This window comes from Scatophagus argus, chromosome 15, assembly GCF_020382885.2.
Source record: "Scatophagus argus isolate fScaArg1 chromosome 15, fScaArg1.pri, whole genome shotgun sequence".
NCBI classification, from domain to species: domain Eukaryota; kingdom Metazoa; phylum Chordata; class Actinopteri; family Scatophagidae; genus Scatophagus; species Scatophagus argus.
In genome coordinates, this window is record NC_058507.1 from 6962284 (window position 1) to 6984238 (window position 21955).

The 21955-nt window shown below is 42.7% G+C and overlaps 4 gene segments (V, D, J or C); 3 read left to right on the top strand and 1 right to left on the bottom strand.

The window, feature by feature from the left end:
• Positions 1–147: 147 nt before the first annotated feature.
• On the top strand, positions 148–1085 carry LOC124071474. The segment is given in 2 exon segments: positions 148–583; positions 728–1085. Coding segments are annotated over 2 exon segments (453 nt in total).
• An 8205-nt stretch (positions 1086–9290) lies between these two features.
• Positions 9291–10253, top strand: LOC124071472. The segment is given in 2 exon segments: positions 9291–9575; positions 9720–10253. Coding segments are annotated over 2 exon segments (456 nt in total).
• Positions 10254–10318: 65 nt separating this feature from the next.
• On the bottom strand, positions 10319–15433 carry LOC124072208 (the record flags this gene model as incomplete). The annotated part of the segment is given in 3 exon segments: positions 10319–10930; positions 11767–11883; positions 15403–15433. Coding segments are annotated over 3 exon segments (468 nt in total), but the record flags the coding sequence as incomplete, so codon positions are not given.
• Positions 15434–21049: 5616 nt separating this feature from the next.
• LOC124071464 lies at positions 21050–21887 on the top strand. The segment is given in 2 exon segments: positions 21050–21202; positions 21364–21887. Coding segments are annotated over 2 exon segments (456 nt in total).
• The last annotated feature ends 68 nt before the right edge of the window (positions 21888–21955 follow it).

A 21955-nucleotide genomic window follows, 5' to 3' on the forward strand; every position in this document is an offset into this window, starting at 1 on the left:
CAAAGGTATATCAATGCTAATAGACATTTAGGGAGGGTTAGAAGACTGAATTTCTTAAAATAAAAGCCAGACACACTGAGGTGAAGTTACATTCATTGTGTCTGTTTAAATTGTACTTTATTTGTCCAATTTCAGCTGAAGCCTCTGGATGCATACAACATGGTCGTAAAAATAACAGAGGACTGAACACAAAATCAATCCCATGTCATTGTGAAGTTATTGCGAATCCGGAGTGCCAGCAGAGGGCAGCCTGCATCCCTTGATGAGCATTAAGGCCTTTGAGAAACTCAGCAAAGACAAAAGCAGCAGAGAGATGAGGACCAGGAAGTCTGGAGTTTCTACATGTGATGAATCAGTCCACAGGGAGATGTAGCCTGTACTCCACCTCATCTCTGCCTAACAGTTTCACAAAGACAGCTGTGCCCAAATGTGTTTTGCATGACTTTGATGCTTGGCTGCTCCTCAGAGTTTAAGTTCTTATGTCGCAGAGAGTCTGAACTGTTTTCATGCACTCACACTGAAAACTGCATCAGGATGAAGTTGCCAATAACTCTGATAGTCACTTTGGGCTTCCTGAGTCAGGGTGAGAAGATTTTGACAAAATATTTGGAGCAAATTCTGGGTTGTTTTTGGACTTTGGCTTGTAGTAGTTTTATTGTTGCCTTCTGAACTGCTGTTTCAATTATTTTAAATATGTCTTCTTAGATTTTTTTTTTCCTCATTTCAGAGTCGTCGGCCAACAATTTTCTGACTCAGGCTGACAAATCCAAGTCTGTTCGTCCTGGAGGGACTGTGACAATCAGCGCCACAGGGAGTTCAAATATTGGTGCTGATCTCAGTTGGTACCTCCAGAAACCTGGACAGGCTCCCAAACTTCTCATATATCGTGCAACAAGTCTAAACTCAGGAACTCCATCTCGATTCAGTGGCAGTAGATCTGGTTCAAGCTACACTCTGACCATCAGTGGTGTTCAGGCTGAAGACATTGGAGATTACTACTGTCTGGGCGACCATGGCGGTGCGTTCACACAGTGATTTAGAGCCGTACAAAAACCTCCCTCAGTCAGACTGCAGAGACTCTGAGCTGTTACAGCAGGAACCGACTGCAGCTGCTGAAGAGGAAGAGACTCTGACACAGACCACTGAACACAGAGCTGACAGGAACCTCACCAAGCACAAACTACACACTCACATTAATGTTCTGACATATATTATATGTTTTTGTTCCGTTTAACCCAACACTCAATCATATTCATTCACTGGATATTCAATGCAGTGAATGTGTCTCAGGTGGTTGTAGTATAAAACACCTGCGTCTGGAAGGTCCAGTCACTGGTTAATCAGTATTCCTGGCTACAATTACACCATGAAAACAAAATAACACTCTGAGCAACTCAGAGAAAAGGTTATTGAAAAGTGTAAGTCAGCGGATGGACACAATAAAGTCCCCACGTCACCGAACATCAATTCAGTCCATTATTAAGAAATGTAAGGATGATGTTATGGTACATGTGTAAGTCCGTCTTGAGCAGGTTGTCCTGACAAACTGAGAGACCATTGTAGTGTCTGGAGATTAATATGATTGATGCCTTCCTGAGATCTGGTGATTAGTAGGAATGATGATTATGACCCCAGCCCCAAAGGCATATGGTACATAGGGAAAGCTGGTCTTTCTCCCCCCTCTCTCAATGATTTGGAAAGGTCATTGGTTCATTTCTAGATGTATACACCTCTCTTGTTGTCAACAAGTACCCTACATAAACATATGACAAGAGATCTTTCGGTAGTGTGATCTTCATTTGGCCTGGATCCACTCACATGCATGAATTTGATGGTATCCTTCTTGTAATAAAGTTATTATACAAGTACGATGGTGTCAGCGGAGATCTCCTTCAACATCTCCACATCATTGCTATCAATTATACAACACCATGCAAGAAAGAGACGAGTGATGAAGACCACCAAGACACCTGTGACGACTCTGAAGGAGTTACTAACATCAACAGCTGAGACAGCCGGGCTTCTTCACTGGTCAAAGCTTTATTTAAGATTTGCAAAGAAAAACCCACAGGTGAAGAAAGCACTAAAATCTCAAAGTACAGGTATTTACAATGTATTCAAATTTTTTAAGAAAATTTAAAAATACAGGTATGTACATGTGAAAAAAAACAATATATACATTGTATATATAAAGTGAGTGAGTGTGTCGGTCACAGTGCTGAGTTTAACAGTTTGATGGCAACAGGCAAGAATGATTTCCTGTGTTGCTCTGTGGTGCATCGTGGCAGTAAGAGTCTTTTGCTGAACGAGCTCCTGTAGCCTATCAGCACATTGTGGAGAGGGTGAGAGGGAAAGTCCAGTATAGTCCTTATTTTTGACAACATCCTCCTCTCAGACACCACTCTCAGAGAGTCCAGTTCCTCTCCCACAACATGGCTGGCCTTCTTAATGATTCTGTTGAGTCTGTTTGTGTCCCTCACCCTCAGGCAGCTGCCCCAGCAGGCAACAGCATATGTGATGGCACTGGACACCACCGACTCATAGAACGTCCTCAGCATCGTCCTGCAGATGTTGAAGGACCTCAGCTGCCTCAGAAAGTAGAGGCGACTCTGGCCCTTTCTGTAGACCATGTCCACGTTCTTGCACCAGTCTAGTTTGTGATCTAAGTACACCCCCAGGTATTTGTACTCCTCCACCACCTCCACAGTGGCCCCTTTGATGTTGATAGGGGTCACTGGAGCCTTAGTCCTCCTCAGGTCCACCACCAGTTCCTTGGTCTTTGTCACATTGAGCTGTAGGTGTTTTTTCCCGCTCTATGTGACAAAGTTGTCCACTACCGTCCTGTACTCCCCCCCAAATAATACACCCAACCACTGCAGAGTCATCAGAAAATTTCTGAAGATGGCAGGACTGCGTAAAGTCTGTGGTGTAGATCGTGAAGAGGAAGGGAGAGAGGACAGTCCCCTGTGCAGCCTCGGTGTTGCTGATCACTTCATCTGACAGGCAGCATTTCAGGCGTACATACTGCGGTCTGCCCTTCAGATAGTCTCTCATTTCTGTCTGATAAATGAATAATTTGTTTTTGTCTGCAGGTTGCAGCGGTCAGGTGACTGTGACTCAGCCTGCAGCAGTGACATCAACTCCAGGATCCACAGTCACTCTCACCTGCAGAACAAGCCGGGCTGTTAACAGATATTCTGATGGCGATGCTTTGTACTGGTACCAACATAAACCTGGACAGCCTCCAAAGCTCCTAATAAAATATGCACACACCCGTGTGTCAGGGACACCAGCTCGGTTCAGTGGCAGTGGAAGCAGCTCTGACTTCAGTTTGAGCATCAGTGGCGTTCAGAGTGAAGATGCAGCAGTTTATTACTGTCAGAGTTACCATGTAATGAACAGTGCTAATGTGTTCACACAGTGATTTAGAGCCATACAAAAACCTCCTTCAGTTTGACTGAAGTGAAAACAGCCTGCTGCAGGTGCACAGAGTTGGTGTAACGAGGACAACTGATCCAGTCAACACAAGTGACATCAAGCAGAACCACATTGAATCTCATTAAAACTGAAAATCACAGACACTCTTAATGTAAAATAATGAACAATCATGTACAATTTTAAACTTTTATTCTGCTAATAGATTTAATTCAATCTATTTGTGAGGTGCAGTATAATTTCAGGACTGAGGAAAGAAATACAACGACACTGACTCATTATAATCCACAGTTTTATTTAACAATATTTGAACAGTATTTGAAACCTGCACTGTAGGTGGTGAAGAGGAAGGGGGACAGCACAGTTCCCTGGGAGGCCCAATGTTGCTTGTCAGACAGTCAGACACACAGCTCTGTGACCTCACAAACTGTGGAATGTCCATCAGATAGTCAGTAATCCAGGTAATGAGGTGCGTCCACATCCAGTCTCTCCAGCTTTTCCCTCAGCAGCCGAGGCTGGATGGTGTTGAAGGGGAAAGAAAAGTCAAAGAAAATGATGCGGATGGTGGTGTTGGGTCTGTCCAGGGAGGAGCAGGCCCTCTGCATCAGGTATATAATTGCAGTGTCCACCCCTGCATGGGGCTGGTATGCAGACTGCAGAGGGCCCTGGGCTCCACACACCTGTGTCCTCAGGTGTGCCAGAACCAACCTCTCCATGACCTTCATAAAGTGGGAGGTCAGGGCTATGAGCCTGTAGTCATTCAGCGCCGTAGGATGTACTTTCTTTGGCACTGGGACCAGGCATGATGTTTTCCAAAGCTCTGGAACTCACTGGTGCTGCAGAACTCCAGCCAGCTCTCACAGGCCTTCAGTACCCTTGGGCTAATGCTGTCTGGACCAGGGGTCTTCCCAGGGTGGAGCCTCTCCAACTCTCTTCTCACCTGGTTGGCAGTGATACCAAAGCTGCTTGTACAGTCAGAAGGTGAGTGAGGGGGAGGGGTCAGACCCAGGGCCTACAGGCTGCTGCTGGGGGGTGGCTGATGGGACAGGAGAGCAATGTCAGAGCTGCCACTGGGGGTAGGAGAGTCAAACCTATTACAAAGCTGATTAAACTCATTAGCCCACTTAAGGGTCCCACCAACAGTGTCACTGTATTTCCTGTTTAGGCCAGTGATTTCACTCATCCAACTCCAGACAACCCTTACCTTATTATTATGATATTCATATGCTCTGTGGGATATAACACACAAAGTTATATCAATGCTAATAGACATTTAGGGAGGGTTAGAAGACTGAATTTGTTAAATTAAAAGGCAGACACACTGAGGTGAAGTTACATTCATTGTGTCTGTTTTAACGTAAACTTGATTCTGCCAATTTCAGCTGAATATCTGGATGCACAGAACATGTTCATAACAATAACTGAGGACTGAACACAAAATCAATCCCATGTCAATATGAAGTTATTGCGAATCCGGAGTGCCAGCAGAGGGCAGCCTGCATCCCTTGATGAGCATTAAGGCCTTTGGGAAACTCAGCAAAGACAGAAGCAGCAGAGAGATGAGGAGCAGGAAGTCTGGAGTTTCTACATGTGATGAATCAGTCCACAGGGAGATGTAGCCTGTACTCCACCTCATCTCTGCCTAACAGTTTCACAAAGACAGCTGTGCCCAAATGTGTTTTGCATGACTTTGATGCTTGGCTGCTCCTCAGAGTTTAAGTTCTTATGTCGCAGAGAGTCTGAACTGTTTTCATGCACTCACACTGAAAACTGCATCAGGATGAAGTTGCCAATAACTCTGATAGTCACTTTGGGCTTCCTGAGTCAGGGTGAGAAGATTTTGACAAAATATTTAGAGCAAATTCTGTGTTGTTTTTGGACTTTGGCTTGTAATAGTTTTATTGTTGTCTTCTGAATTGCTGTTTCAAATTGTTTTAAATATGTCTTCTTAAGATTTTTCTTTTTTACATTTCAGAGTCTTCTGCCAGCAACTTTCTGACTCAGACTGACAAATCCAAGTCTGTTCGTCCTGGAGGGACTGTGACAATCAGAGCCACAGGGAGTTCAAACATTGGTTACGCTCTAAGTTGGTACCTCCAGAAACCTGGACAGGCTCCCAAACTTCTCATATATGCTGCAACTGATCTAAACTCAGGAATTCCATCTCGGTTCAGTGGCAGTAGATCTGGTTCAAGCTACACTCTGACCATCAGTGGTGTTCAGGCTGAAGATATTGGAGATTACTACTGTCTTGGTGCTCATGGTGATGGCACGTTCACACAGTGATTTAGAGCCGTACAAAAACCTCCTTCAGTTTGACTGAAGTGAAAACGGCCTGCTGCAGGTGCACAGAGTTGGTGAAGAGACTGAGTCATCAAGCAGAACCACAATGAATCTAAATGAACCAGAAACAAACACACAGAATGTTTTTAAAATGCAGTTTTAAATTAATTCTACATCATTAAATCTTTTTATTTCAAGAACAGGACTGTTGTTAAAAATATCCACTGATAGCAACACAAGTGTTCAAAATTTTTACCACAAATAGTTTTGTATTCAGCAGCATGAAACAATCAGCTGTAAGAGTTTAAATAGTTCAGATGATGAACAGATGATGAACATATTAGATTTGATATTTCACACAGTATTGTTACACATGGTGACAGAAACCTGAGGTGATGTTGAGGGGATGTGTGATAGAAAGATGAGATCTGATCAAGCGTGTGTTTCTCATGATTAATATATGACACAATTAATACAAGGACTGATATTTATTATAATCAATAGATTTATTTTAAATGAGCTCAGTTATTGAATGACAGTTATAAAAAAGTGAATTGGTATCACCAGAATATGAGTAAGAATAGTGACAGAAAGCTGCAGGGTGATGAGTTTGCAGACACACACAAACAGACACATCATACCAACCACAGTGGACACAAACTGATGCTGAAATCCTCAACTGCACTTGTAATTAAAATTTTCCTCAGACAAATCGTTCAAGCACAATTTGGTGAACCAAACACAAATCAATTCAAAGTGAAATAGGAATAATGAGTAATCATTTAACATAAATTTAACATTAGCATCACCTTTAATACTAAAATAAAATTTATCTTTGAACCAAACTGCAATATCAGCCAAGTTTGATAAACAACAAAAAAATGTCATCAACATTTAAAATACCAACAAGAATTTCTTCTTCACCTGATTTTATGAACTTCAGTATACAATTTCATGCAGCAGAAATGAGAAATGTGTGATACTTCCAGTGAATGATGAGTTTGGTTCCTCCACCGAAAGTCCTCCACAGTGATACAAACTCATTAAGTGGCCGTACAAAAACCTCCTGCACTGTGAACAAGCATCTGTCCACTGAAAAACTCTCTGCTTTTCACAACAACACAGAAAAATATGCACTTTATAGATTTTACATGAAATTTTCAATTATATGGATTCAAATTATGATACAGATGAAAATTATTTGTTTGATTTTTCTTTACTTTTTATGCCTGGCAAAGACACAATTACAATCTCTTTGAAACTAATATTAAATTTTATAATGCTGATTTCCAATCAGCATATTGAGCAGAATTGAAATTTATCATGTTCAGTAAACTCTGTGAGTAAACTGAAGGCACACAAACAGACACATCATACCAACCACAGTGGACACAAACTGATCCTGAAATCCTCAACTGCACTTCTAATAGAAATATTTTCTTCTGCTCCATGAAGGTCACAGATCCAAGCAGTATTTCTCCTGATTTTGTGCCCCACGTTGCCTTCAGTGTGCTGACAGCAGACAAATCATTTCCATAGAGAGGAGGCTTTGCATGGTCAGCTGATCCTCCAGTGAACTGAGAAGGTTTATAGTCCTGTGAGTTCAACACTGCAGGACTCAGATCTGTCAGTCAACACAGCAGAAAGCACAACCACCATGACTCTCATCACCATCCTCATGTGGACGCTGGCCTGCTGCTGTTTTACAGGTTCATTCACTCTGCAACATTTCAAACATCATGTGCTGCCTTTGCTCTCATTTCTGTCTGATGATAATAGAATGATTTGTTTTTGTCTGCAGGTTGCAGCGGTCAGGTGACTGTGACTCAGCCTGCAGCAGTGACATCAACTCCAGGATCCACAGTCACTCTCACCTGCAGAACAAGCCGGACTGTTTACAGATTTGATGATGGTGACGATGCTTTGTACTGGTACCAACATAAATCTGGACAGCCTCCAAAGCTCCTAATAAGATATGCACACACCCGTGTGTCAGGAACACCAGCTCGGTTCAGTGGCAGTGGAAGCAGCTCTGACTTCAGTTTGAGCATCAGTGGAGTTCAGAGTGAAGATGCAGCAGTTTATTACTGTAAGAGTTACCATGAAATAAACAGTGCTGAAGTGTTCACACAGTGATTTGTGGTCGTACAAAAACCTCCCTCAGTCAGACTGCAGAGACTCTGAGCTGTTACAGCAGGAACCGACTGCAGCTGCTGAAGAGGAAGAGACTCTGACACAGACCACTGAACACAGAGCTGACAGGAACCTCACCAAGCACAAACTACACACTCACATTAATGTTCTGACATATATTATATGTTTTCATTCCTTTTAACACAACATCCAATTATATTCATTCACTGCATATTCAATGCAGTGAATGTGTCTCAGGTGGTTGTAGTATAAAACACCTGCGTCTGGAAGGTCCAGTCACTGGTTGATCAGTATTCCTGGCTACAATTACACCATGAAGACAAAATAACACTCGCAGCAACTCAGAGAAAAGGTTAAGTCAGGGGATGGACACAATAAAATCCCCACATCACTGAACATCAGTTCAATCCATTATTAAGAAATGTAAGGATGATGGTACATGTGTAAATCTGTCTTGAGCAGGTTGTCCTGACAAACTGAGAGACCATTGTAGTGTCTGGAGATTAACATGATTGATGCCTTCCTGAGATCTGGTGATTAGTAGGAATGATGGTTTCCTGGGGCCTTTCAGTGATTATGACCCCAACCCCAAAGGTATATGGTACATAGGAAGCTGGTCTTTCTCCCCCTCTCTCTGTGTCTTGGAAAGGTCATTGGTTAATTGCTGGATGTATACACCTCTCTTGTTGTCAACAAATACCCTACATAAGCATATGACAAGAGACCTTTCGGTAGTGTGATCTTCATTTGGCCAGGATCCACTCACATGCATGAATTTGATGGTATCCTTCTTGCAATAAACTTATTATACAAGTATGATGGTGTCAGCAGAGATCTCCTTCAACATCTTCACATCATTGCTATCAATTATACAGCACCATGCAAGAAAGAGACGAGTGAGGAAGACCACCAAGACACCTATGACGACTGTGAAGGAGTTACTAGCTTCAGCAGCTGAGACAGCCCGGCTTCTTCACTGGTCAAAGCTTTATGGGAGATTTGCAAAGAAAAACCCACAGTTGAAGAGGGCAGCCGTGGCTTAGAGGTTGGAGAAGCGGCTTGTGATCGGATGGTCACTGGTTCGATTCCCCCACCGGATGGGCAGGAAAAATTTGGGTGTGGTGGAGTGCTTAATGCGACAAATGCTCCCCCCCCTCCATTAGCTGGCTAATGTGCCCTCGAGCAAGGCACCTAACCTGGGTGGTTGATGTAGTCCACTGTGCCTGCATGTAATTTGCTGGGTATTGCATGTGTGTTCAACTAAGGATGGGTGAAATGCAGAAGACAAATTCAGTGTGTGTATGTAAAAATGTATATACTGCCAATAAAGCTGATTCTTCTTCTTAAAGAAAGCACCAGCAGAGGGCAGCTGGTGTGTGTTAATGAGCACAAAGGCCTTTGGGAAACTCAGCAAAGAAAGAAGCAGCAGAGAGATGAGGAGCAGGAAGTCTGGAGTTTCTACATGTGATGAATCAGTCCACAGGGAGATGTAGCCTGTACTCCACCTCATCTCTGCCTAACAGTTTCACAAAGACAGCTGTGCCCAAATGTGTTTTGCATGACTTTGATGCTTGGCTGCTCCTCAGAGTTTAAGTTCTTATGTCGCAGAGAGTCTGAACTGTTTTCATGCACTCACACTGAAAACTGCATCAGGATGAAGTTGCCAATAACTCTGATTGTCACTTTGGGCTTCCTGAGTCAGGGTGAGAAGATTTTGGCAAAATATTTGGAGCAAATTCTGGGTTGTTTTTGGACTTTGGCTTGTAGTAGTTTTATTGTTGTCTTCTGAATTGCTGTTTCAAATTATTTTTTATTGTCTTCTTAAGATTTTTTTTTTCTCATTTCAGAGTCTTCTGCCAACAACTTTCTGACTCAGACTGACAAATCCAAGTCTGTTAGTCCTGGAGGGACTGTGACAATCAGCGCCACAGGGAGTTCAAACATTGGTAACGCTCTAAGTTGGTACCTCCAGAAACCTGGACAGGCTCCCAAACTCCTGATATATAGTGCAACAAGTCGATTCTCAGGAACTCCATCTCGATTCAGTGGCAGTAAATCTGGTTCAAGCTACACTCTGACCATCAGTGGTGTTCAGGCTGAAGATATTGGAGATTACTACTGTCTGGGCTACCATTACGACTATACGTTCACACAGTGATTTAGAGCCGTACAAAAACCTCCTTCAGTTTGACTGAAGTGAAAACGGCCTGCTGCAGGTGCACAGAGTTGGTGTAACGAGGACAACTGATCCAGTCAACACAAGTGACATCAAGCAGAACCGCAATGAATCTCATGAAAACTGACACAAACTCACAGACACTCTTAATGTAAAATAATAAACAATCATGTACAATTTTAAACTTTTATTCTGCTCATTTAATTCAATCTATTTGTGAGGTGCAGTATCATATCAGGGCTGAGCAAAAAAAAGTACAAAGACACTGACTCATTATAATCCACAGTTTTATTTAATGATGGTTTCATGTTTATGCCACATTTCTGATGAACGAATCGTTTCTCCTGAAGCGACTCTGATAATATTCAGTCGAATCTGAAGTGTAAAGAACATAAAGCAGAACATGCAGAAGATGAGGATTAGAAAGCAACATGCACACTAACACGCTGAGCAGAGAGCTGAGAAACTTGCAGAAATATGTGAACACAGGAGATCTGCAGCTTGATGGAGATCTCTGTGAAAGAAGCAGCATCATTTCCAGACAGGAAGTGTTGCTGAAGCTCTACTCTGAGCAGCGGCCAGGGTCCAGGCTTTGAGTGACAGGGCTCTGTCCACTCAGACTGGCCTCACAGCTCACTGAGCCCGCCTTCCTCCACTGGTCCGCACTGAGGCTCAGGGTGCTGCTCAGGCTGTAGCGGCCGTCCGTCCCCAGGACCTCCGGGCTGTGTGACACCCCTGAGGAGCTGCTGCCGCCCCCCACCTTCCAGCCCAGCGTCCAGGCTGAGGAGCCCCCGCTGGACAGACACACCACTGTGGCACTGCCCTGCTGCAGCTCCCGTGTGGAGGGGGGGAGGACGGTCAGGGTGGGCCGCACCACGCCCGCTGGAGGAGAGGGGAGGGGGGAGAGAGGGGAGAACAGACAAAGTGATGAGAGTCAAGGCTCGCTAATAAAGAAAAACCACATCCTGATAATTTGTTGGATTTCATTAAATCAAACAGAAAAACTTGTGCTGCTGCTGCACTCATAAATCACTCAGTATGAGACCACAAGACACACGATTCAAGTGTAGATGCAACTGAAAAGGTTCACTGATGACATGTTCATGTGTGTGTCACAATGTGTGACAGTGAATAACTCATCCCTGTGATGATTTTCTTCAGTTGAACCTGACAGAGCTCAAACACTCGTGTGAATGCAGTTAAAACCTTTGTCATCTGTCTCTTTCACTTCCTGTTCACTGCGTGGAGAACGAATGAACCGTGAACACAAAGATAAGCTGCAGCTTCTGATAAAATCATATTTTTGTCTAACAGGAGTCACAATTTTAATCCAAAAGCTGGTTGATCGTTGAATGTAAATACAATTCTAAAATAAAATTGATTTCCAGACAGTGATGTAATGTTTTGTGCATTACAGGTTTTACTTTACCGAAATATTTTTCAAATTTGATCATTTGAAGTTATTATAACGATAGAAAATCAGAAAATACATTCATTTTTTCTCTTTCTTATTGTTTAATTATATGCAATATTGACTCAAAACTTCGTTTTGAATTCGTTAACGTTTGCTCTGTGATTGTGAGATCAGCCTCACTTAATACAAAAATAAAACACATGACAAACATCGAACCACAAAAACGTGATCAGAGTCTAATTCAATTTTTGATCCAATTTCAATTTGCTGGTTGTTGTATGAAATAAAAATCTCTGGTACTTACACTCAACGACGAGTTTGGTTCCTCCACCGAAAGTCCACCACAGTGATACAAACTCATTAAGTGGCCGTACAAAAACCTCCTGCACTGTGAACAAGCATCTGTCCACTGAAAAACTCTCTGCTTTTCACAATAACACAGAAAAATATACACTTTATAGATTTTACATGATATTTTCAATTATATACATTCAAATTATGATACTGATGAAAATGATTTGTTTGATTTTTCTTTACTTTTTATGCCTGGCAAAGACACAGTTACAATCTCTTTGTAACAAAGTAATTTTGTATCTTTTAATTCAATTTATACATGATGAAACTAAGATTTAATTTTATAATGTTGATTTCCAAACAGCATATTGAGCAGAATTGAAATTTATCATTTATCTGCAGTAAACTGTGTGAGCAAACTGAAGGCACACAAACAGACACATCATACCAACCACAGTGGACACAAACTGATCCTGAAATCCTCAACTGCAGAAAAGAAATACAGATAGAATAAATAAATATAGAAATATTTTCTTCTGCTCCATTAAGGTCACAGATCCAAGCAGTATTTCTCCTGATTTTGTGTCCCACGTTGCCTTCAGTGTGCTGACAGCAGACAAATCATTTCCATAGAGAGGAGGCTTTGCATGGTCAGCTGATCCTCCAGTGAACTGAGAAGGTTTATAGTCCTGTGAGTTCAACACTGCAGGACTCAGATCTGTCAGTCAACACAGCAGAAAGCACAACCACCATGACTCTCATCACCATCCTCATGTGGACGCTGGCCTGCTGCTGTTTTACAGGTTCATTCACTCTGCAACATTTCAAACATGATGTGCTGCCTTTGCTCTCATTTCTGTCTGATGATAAATTAATGATTTGTTTTTGTCTGCAGGTTGCAGCGGTCAGGTGACTGTGACTCAGCCTGCAGCAGTGACATTTACTCCAGGATCCACAGTCACTCTCACCTGCAAAACAAGCCAGGCTGTTTACAGATGGTCTGATGGTAATGAGGGTATGTTTTGGTACCAACAGAAACCTGGACAGCCTCCAAAGCTCCTAATAAGATTAGTGAGCACCCGTGTGTCAGGAACACCAGCTCGGTTCAGTGGCAGTGGAAGCAGCTCTGACTTCAGTTTGAGCATCAGTGGAGTTCAGAGTGAAGATGCAGCAGTTTATTACTGTCAGAGTTTCCATGTAATAAGCAGTGTGTATGTGTTCACACAGTGATTTGTAGTCATACAAAAACCTCCCTCATTCAGACTGCAGAGACTCTGAGCTGCAGCTGCTGAAGAGGAAGAGACTCTGACACAGACCACTGAACACAAACTACACACTCACATTAATGTTATGACATATATTATATGTTTTTTTTCCTTTTAACCCAACATCCAATCATATTCATTCACTGCATATTCGATGCACTGAATGTGTCTCAAGTGGTTGTAGTATAAAACACCTGCGTCTGGAAGGTCCAGTCACTGGTTAATCAGTATTCCTGGCTACAATTACACCATGAAGACAAAATAACACTCTGAGCAACTCAGAGAAAAGGTTATTGAAAAGTATAAGTCAGGGGATGAACACAATAAAGTCCCCACATCACTGAACATCAGTTCAATCCATCCATCCATCCATTTTCTATACTGCTTATCCATCAGGGTCGCGGCTGGAAGTTGGAGCCTATCCCAGCTGACTGCAGGCCAGTCAATCACAGGGCCAACACACAAAGACAGACAACCGCACACTCTCACACTCACACCTAGGGACAATGTAGAGTAGCCAATTAACCTAATGTGCATGTTTTTGGTATTGTGGGAGGAAGTCGGCGTACCCGGAGAAAACCCACGCAGGCACAGGGAGAACATGCAAACTCCACAGCTCTCTTGTTGTCAACAGGTACCCTACATAAGCATATGACAAGAGACCTTTCGGTAGTGTGATCTTCATTTGGCCTGGATCCACTCACATGCATGAATTTGATGGTATCCTTCTTGTAATAAACTTATTATACACGTACAATGGTGTCAGCGGAGATCTCCTTCAACATCTCCACATCATCGCTGCCAATTATACAACACCATGCAAGAAAGAGACGAGTGAGGAAGACCACCAAGACACCTATCACAACTCTGAAGGAGTTACTAGCTTCACCAGCTGAGACAGCCCGGCTGGTCAAAGCTTTATGGGAGATTTCAAAGAGAAACCCACAGTTGAAGAAAGCACCAGCAGAGGGCAGCTGGTGTGTGTTAATGAGCACAAAGACCTTTGGGAAACTCAGCAAAGAAAGAAGCAGCAGAGAGATGAGGAGCAGGAAGTCTGGAGTTTCTACATGTGATGAATCAGTCCACAGGGAGATGTATCCTGTACTCCACCTCATCTCTGCCTAACAGTTTCACAAAGACAGCTGTGCCCAAATGTGTTTTGCATGACTTTGATGCTTGGCTGCTCCTCAGAGTTTAAGTTCTTATGTCGCAGAGAGTCTGAACTGTTTTCATGCACTCACACTGAAAACTGCATCAGGATGAAGTTGCCAATAACTCTGATAGTCACTTTGGGCTTCCTGAGTCAGGGTGAGAAGATTTTGACAACATATTTGGAGCAAATTCTGTGTTGCTTTTGTTCATTGGCTTGAAATAGTTTTATTGTTGTCTTCTGAACTGCTGTTTCAAATTATTTTATAAAAGATTTTTCTTTTGTACATTTCAGAGTCTTCTGCCAACAACTTTCTGACTCAGACTGACAAATCCAAGTCTGTTAGTCTTGGAGGGACTGTGACAATCAGCGCCACAGGGAGTTCAAACATTGGTAGCACTCTAAGTTGGTACCTCCAGAAACCTGGACAGGCTCCCAAACTTCTCATATATTATGCAACAAGGCTAAACTCAGGAACTCCATCTCGATTCAGTGGCAGTAAATCTGGTTCAAGCTACACTCTGACCATCAGTGGTGTTCAGGCTGAAGATAGTGGAGATTACTACTGTCTTGGTGCTCACGGTGATGGCACGTTCACACAGTGATTTAGAGCCGTACAAAAACCTCCTTCAGTTTGACTGAAGTGAAAACGGCCTGCTGCAGGTGCACAGAGTTGGTGAAGAGACTGAGTCATCAAGCAGAACCACAATGAATCTAAATCAACCAGAAACAAACTCAGAATGTTTTTTAAATGCAGCCTCAAGTTAATTCTTCATCATTAAATCTTTTTATTTCAAGAACAGGACTGTTGTTAAAAATATCCACTGATAGCAACACAAGTGTTCAAAACTTTTACCACAAATAGTTTTGTATTCAGCAGCACGAAACAATCAGCTGTAAGAGTTTTAAAAGTTCAGATGATGAACATATTAGATTTGATATTTCACACAGTATTGTTACACATGGTGACAGAAACCTGAGGTGATGTTGAGGGGACGTGTGATATAAAGATGAGGTCTGATCAAGTGTGTGTTTCTCTTAAATAATATATGACACAAAACAAGGACTGATATTTATTATAATCAATAGATTTATTTTAAATTTACTCAGTTTTTGTATGACATTTTTAAAATAGTGACAATTCAGCAGAATATGAGTAAGAATAGTGACAGAAAGCTGCAGACCAAAGCAGAGTCATGTGTTTGCCGACACACAAACAGACACATCATACCAACCACAGTGGACACAAACTGATCCTGAAATCCTCAACTGCACTTCTAATAGAAATATTTTCTTCTGCTCCATGAAGGTCACAGATCCAAGCAGTATTTCTCCTGATTTTGTGCCCCACGTTGCCTTCAGTGTGCTGACAGCAGACAAATCATTTCCATAGAGAGGAGGCTTTGCATGGTCAGCTGATCCTCCAGTGAACTGAGAAGGTTTATAGTCCTGTGAGTTCAACACTGCAGGACTCAGATCTGTCAGTCAACACAGCAGAAAGCACAACCACCATGACTCTCATCACCATCCTCATGTGGACGCTGGCCTGCTGCTGTTTTACAGGTTCATTCACTCTGCAACATTTCAAACATCATGTGCTGCCTTTGCTCTCATTTGTGTCTGATGATAAATGAATGATTTGTTTTTGTCTGCAGGTTGCAGCGGTCAGGTGACTGTGACTCAGCCTGCAGCAGTGACATCAACTCCAGGATCCACAGTCACTCTCACCTGTAAAACAAGCCAGGCTGTTTACAGAGGGTCTAGTGGTGATGCTTTGTACTGGTACCAACAGAAACCTGGACAGCCTCCAAAGCTCCTAATAAAATATGCACACACCCGTGAATCAGGGACACCAGCTCGGTTCAGTGGCAGTGGAAGCAGCTCTGACTTCAGTTTGAGCATCAGTGGAGTTCAGAGTGAAGATGCAGCAGTTTATTACTGTAAGAGTTACCATTATATAAACAGTGCTGGAGTGTTCACACAGTGATTTGTAGTTGTACAAAAACCTCCCTCAGTCAGACTGCAGAGACTCTGAGCTGTTACAGCAGGAACCGACTGCAGCTGCTGAAGAGGAAGAGACTCTGACACAGACCACTGAACACAGAGCTGACAGGAACCTCACCAAGCACAAACTACACACTCACATTAATGTTCTGACATATTTTACATGTTTTTCATCTGTTATTGTTTAGCCAGCATCCATTCTGATTAATTTTCCACAAGCAGTATCAAAAAAACGTGATCGAAGATAAACGTAATTCCTGGTGTAACACAGACACACTTACAAAATCTTTTTAACATGAACTTTGATGTTCATGCTCATCAATAACACTAAATATGAAGCTCCAATAAGTCACCAGTTAGCTTAGCATAGCAGGAAGAGATTTAGTACACTGGCCCTCAAACGCAGCAGGACGTCTGACTGCATCTGGTCGCATTTTGCTTGTCTGGCTTTTCTGATCCACAATCTTCTGTGCAGAGACGACACATTACAACAACAGAGAGTGTTAAGAATTTAGCAATGCTCAGGATCCACAAGCAGAAAACTCATGACAAGGAGTCAAAGTTTAAAAAACTGAAGAATCTTTGTTCTCAAATCAAGAATAAGAGTCACAGAACCAAATCAAGTTTAAGTCTCTTCAATGAAATCCAACAAAGAAGTGATGCAAGTCCAGGAAGGGAAGCCATGTGGCAGAAGTGCCTGCAGGCACTGACTGAGGATGAGATCCAGGAGAGGCCAGTTCACAGGTGAGACCAGAGAACTCAGGGAGGGAATCCAAGAAGCTGGGCTGTACTGAAGAAATCTTGGGGACACATGGCTGGGCAGGACAGGCATTGGGAATGTAGTGGAACTGGAACACAAGTGATACAATTTAATAGACAAAGATTACAAAAGCATCAAAGACAGAAAGGGACCTGAGGAATCTACCATTAATGAGGTAGTGCGATACAGCAGAGGTGGACTGGTCGAACCAGTCGTTTGATACAGCAGTCTTGGGATGGAGTTGATTGCAGTGAATGAGCTGCAGCTGTGCAAGACTCAAAGACAAAGACAAAGACAAAGACAAAGGGAAAGGGGAGGAAGACAGGAGAACACTAAGTGAACTAGAAATCTCAAAACATAATCTGAACAGAGAGAGCAGACAGATGACAGCTTGACACCAAGGAGACAGCAAGTTTTTACCATCTCATACTGCTGGTGCAGCTTGTAATGAGTCATCTCTTGTTATGGGGAGTTTTTGTCTTGACATTTTAATTTCATCACAGGATCCTTATTAGCAGATTGCTGAGTTTTGATGAAACTGTAGATGGAATCCTGTTGGCAGTGTTTTCTGAGCACTTCAGGGACTTTAGTTGGCCATTAGGGCTGTCAAGTTCAAAAAGTTCAGAGAGTTCAAAGATCATTTCTGCACATTAATATAATTTCATATAATAATTTCATTTTGAGAGGGCCTACAAGTTATTCAATTCAAGTCAATTCATTGTTCATTGTTCATTATTGTTCTGATCTTCCCCAGCATTCTGTCTCTCACCTCCTCCAGTGGAGCCAGCCACCCCACAACTGACTCAGCCTTTTTAATGAGTTTGTTGATTTGGTTTGAATCCTTCACTTTTATCCCCACACCCCAGCACACTACTGTAAAGAAGATGGTACTGGCCCCCACAGATTGGTAGAACATCTGGAGCATCCTGCTACAGAAGTTGAAGGACCAGAGTTTGCGGAGAAAGTGGAGTCTACTCATGTCCTTTTTGTAGAGTACCTCAGTGTTTGCAGACCGCTGCAGCTTGCAGTCGAGGTTAACACAGAGGTACTTGTACGATATTACCTGCTCCACATCTGTTCTTGAGATGGAGATCGGCAGCGGCGATGTCTTCATACAGCTGAAATTGACCACCAAGTCCTTAGTCTTGTCAACATTCGGCTGTAGGTGGTTCTCCCCACACCACCTCACAAAGTTGCCCACCAGTTTTCTGTACTCCTCTTCCTGTCCCCTCTCCACACCCCACATCATAGCCGTGTCATCTGAGTAATTTTGTAGGTGACATGACTTGGAACAGTATTTGAAATCCGCAGTGCAGGCGGTGAAGAGGAAGGAGGAGAGAACAGTTCCCTGGGGGGTCCCGAAGTTGCTTGTCAGACAGTCAGACACACAGCTCTGTAACCTCACAAACTGTGGTCTGCCCGTCAGATAGTCGGTAATCCAGGCAATGAGGTGCGTCCACATCCAGTCTCTCCAGCTTTCCCCTCAGCAGCCGAGGCTGGATGGTGTTGAAGGGGGATGAAAAGTCAAAGAAAATGATGCGGATGGTGGCGTTGGGTCTGTCCAGGGAGGAGCAGGCCCTCTGCATCAGGTATATAATTGCATCGTCCACCCCTGCATGGGGCTGGTATGCAGACTGCAGAGGGCCCTGGGCTCCACACACCTGTGTCCTCAGGTGTGCCAGAACCAACCTCTCCATGACCTTCATAAAGTGGGAGGTCAGGGCTATGAGCCTGTAGTCATTCAGCGCCGTAGGATGTACTTTCTTTGGCACTGGGACCAGGCATGATGTTTTCCAAAGCTCTGAAACTCACTGGTGCTGCAGAACTCCAAGATTTTGGCAAAATATTTGGAGCAAATTCTGGGTTGTTTTTGTACATTGGCTTGAAATTGTTTTATTGTTGTCTTCTGAATAGCTGTTTCAAATTATTTTAAAAAAGATTTTTCTTTTTGTACATTTCAGAGTCTTCTGCCAACAACTTTCTGACTCAGGCTGACAAATCCAAGTCTGTTAGTCCTGGAGGGACTGTGACAATCAGCGCCACAGGGAGTTCAGATATTGGCTCTGACCTCAGTTGGTACCTCCAGAAACCTGGACAGGCTCCCAAACTCCTGATATATGGTGCAACAGCTCGATACTCTGGAACTCCATCTCGATTCAGTGGCAGTATGTCTGGTTCAAGCTACACTCTGACCATCAGTGGTGTTCAGGCTGAAGATAGTGGAGATTACTACTGTCTTGGTGCTCATGGTGGTGGTGTGTTCACACAGTGATTTAGAGTCGTACAAAAACCTCCTTCAGTTTGACTGAAGTGAAAACGGCCTGCTGCAGGTGCACAGAGTTGGTGTAACGAGGACAACTGATCCAGTCAACACAAGTGACATCAAGCAGAACTGCAATGAATCTCATTAAAACTGAAAGTCACAGACACTCTTAATGTAAAATAATGTAGAGTGATTTACATTTTTAAACTTTTATTCTGCTCATTTAATTCAATCTATTTGTGAGGTGCAGTATCATATCAGGGCTGAGCAAAAAAAATACAAAGACACTGACTCATTATAATCCACAGTTTTATTTAATGATGGTTTCATGTTTATGCCACATTTCTGATGAATGAATCGTTTCTCCTGAAGCGACTCTGATAATATTCAGTCGAATCTGAAGTGTAAAGAACATAAAGCAGAACATGCAGAAGATAAGTATTAGAAAGCAACATGAACACATGAAACTAATATTTAATTTTATAATGTTGATTTCCAAACAGCATATTGAGCAGAATTGAAATTTATCATGTTCAGTAAACTGTGTGAGCAAACTGAAGGAACACAAACAGACACATCATACCAACCACAGTGGACACAAACTGATCCTGAAATCCTCAACTGCAGAAAAGAAATATAGATAGAATAAATAAATATAGAAATATTTTCTTCTGCTCCATTAAGGTCACAGATCCAAGCAGTATTTCTCCTGATTTTGTGTCCCACGTTGCCTTCAGTGTGCTGACAGCAGACAAATCATTTCCATAGTGTCCTGACAAACTGAGAGACCATTGTGGTGTCTGGAGATTAATATGATTGATGCCTTCCTGAGATCTGGTGATTAGTAGGAATGATGGTTTCCTGGGGCCTTTCAGTGATTATGACCCCAACCCCAAAGGCATATGGTACATAGGAAGCTGGTCTTTCTCCCCCTTCTCTTGGTGTCTTGGAAAGGTCATTGGTTCATTTCTAGATGTATACACATCTTTTATTGTCAACAAGTACCCTACATAAGCATATGACAAGAGACCTTTCGGTAGTGTGATCTTCATTTGGCCTGGATCCACTCACATGCATGTATTTGATGCTATGCTTCTTGTAATAAACTTATTATACAAGTACGATGGTGTCAGCGGAGATCTTTCAACATCTCCACATCATCGCTACCAATTATACAACACCATGCAAGAAAGAGACTAGTGAGGAAGACCACCAAGACACCTATGACGACTGTGAAGGAGTTACTAGCTTCAGGAGCTGAGACAGCCCGGCTTCTTCACTGGTCAAAGCTTTATGGGAGATTTGCGAAGAGAAACCCACAGTTGAAGGGGGCAGCCGTGGCTTAGAGGTTGGAGAAGCGGCTTGTGATCAGAGGGTCACTGGTTCGATTCCCCCATCGGATGGGCAGGAAAATTTGGGTGTGGTGGAGTGCTTAATGCGACAAATGCTCTCCCCCTCCATTAGCTGGCTAATGTGCCCTTGAGCAAGGCACCTAACCTGGGTGGTTGATGTAGTCCACTGTGCCTGCATGTAATTTGCTGGGTATTGCATGTGTGTTCAACTAAGGATGGGTTAAATGCAGAAGACAAATTCAGTGTGTGTATGTAAAAATGTATATACTGCCAATAAAGCTGATTCTTCTTCTCAAAGAAAGCACCAGCAGAGGGCAGCTGGTGTGTGTTAATGAGCACAAAGACCTTTGGGAAACTCAGCAAAGACAGAAGCAGCAGAGAGATGAGGAGCAGGAAGTCTGGAGTTTCTACATGTGATGAATCAGTCCACAGGGAGATGTAGCCTGTACTCCACCTCATCTCTGCCTAACAGTTTCACAAAGACAGCTGTGCCCAAATGTGTTTTGCATGACTTTGATGCTTGCCTGCTCCTCAGAGTTTAAGTTCTTATGTCGCAGAGAGTCTGAACTGTTTTCATGCACTCACACTGAAAACTGCATCAGGATGAAGTTGCCAATAACTCTGATAGTCACTTTGGGCTTCCTGAGTCAGGGTGAGAAGATTTTGACAAAATATTTGGAGCAAATTCTGTGTGCATTTTTTTTCTTTTTTTTTTGGACTTTAACTTTAAATGGTTTTATTGTTGTCTTCTGAACTGCTGTTTCAAATTATTTTAAAAATTTCTCTGTAAGATTTTTTTTTTTTACATTTCAGAGTCTTCTGCCAACAACTTTCTGACTCAGACTGACAAATCCAAGTCTGTTAGTCTTGGAGGGACTGTGACAATCAGCGCCACAGGGAGTTCAAACATTGGTGGTGATCTCAGCTGGTACCTCCAGAAACCTGGACAGGCTCCCAAACTTCTGATATATTATACATCAAATCTACAGTCAGGAACTCCATCTCGATTCAGAGGCAGTAGATCTGGTTCAAGCTACACTCTGACCATCAGTGGTGTTCAGGCCGAAGACATTGGAGATTACTACTGTCTTGGTGCTCATGGTGGTGGTGTGTTCACACAGTGATTTAGAGCCGTACAAAAACCTCCTTCAGTTTGACTGAAGTGAAAACGGCCTGCTGCAGGTGCACAGAGTTGGTGTAACGAGGACAACTGATCCAGTCAACACAAGTGACATCAAGCAGAACCACATTGAATCTCATTAAAACTGAAAGTCACAGACACACTTAATGTAAAATAATGAACAATCATATACAATTTTTAACTTTTATTCTGCTCATTTAATTCAATCTATTTGTGAGGTGCAGTATCATATCAGGGCTGAGCAAAAAAAATACAAAGACACTG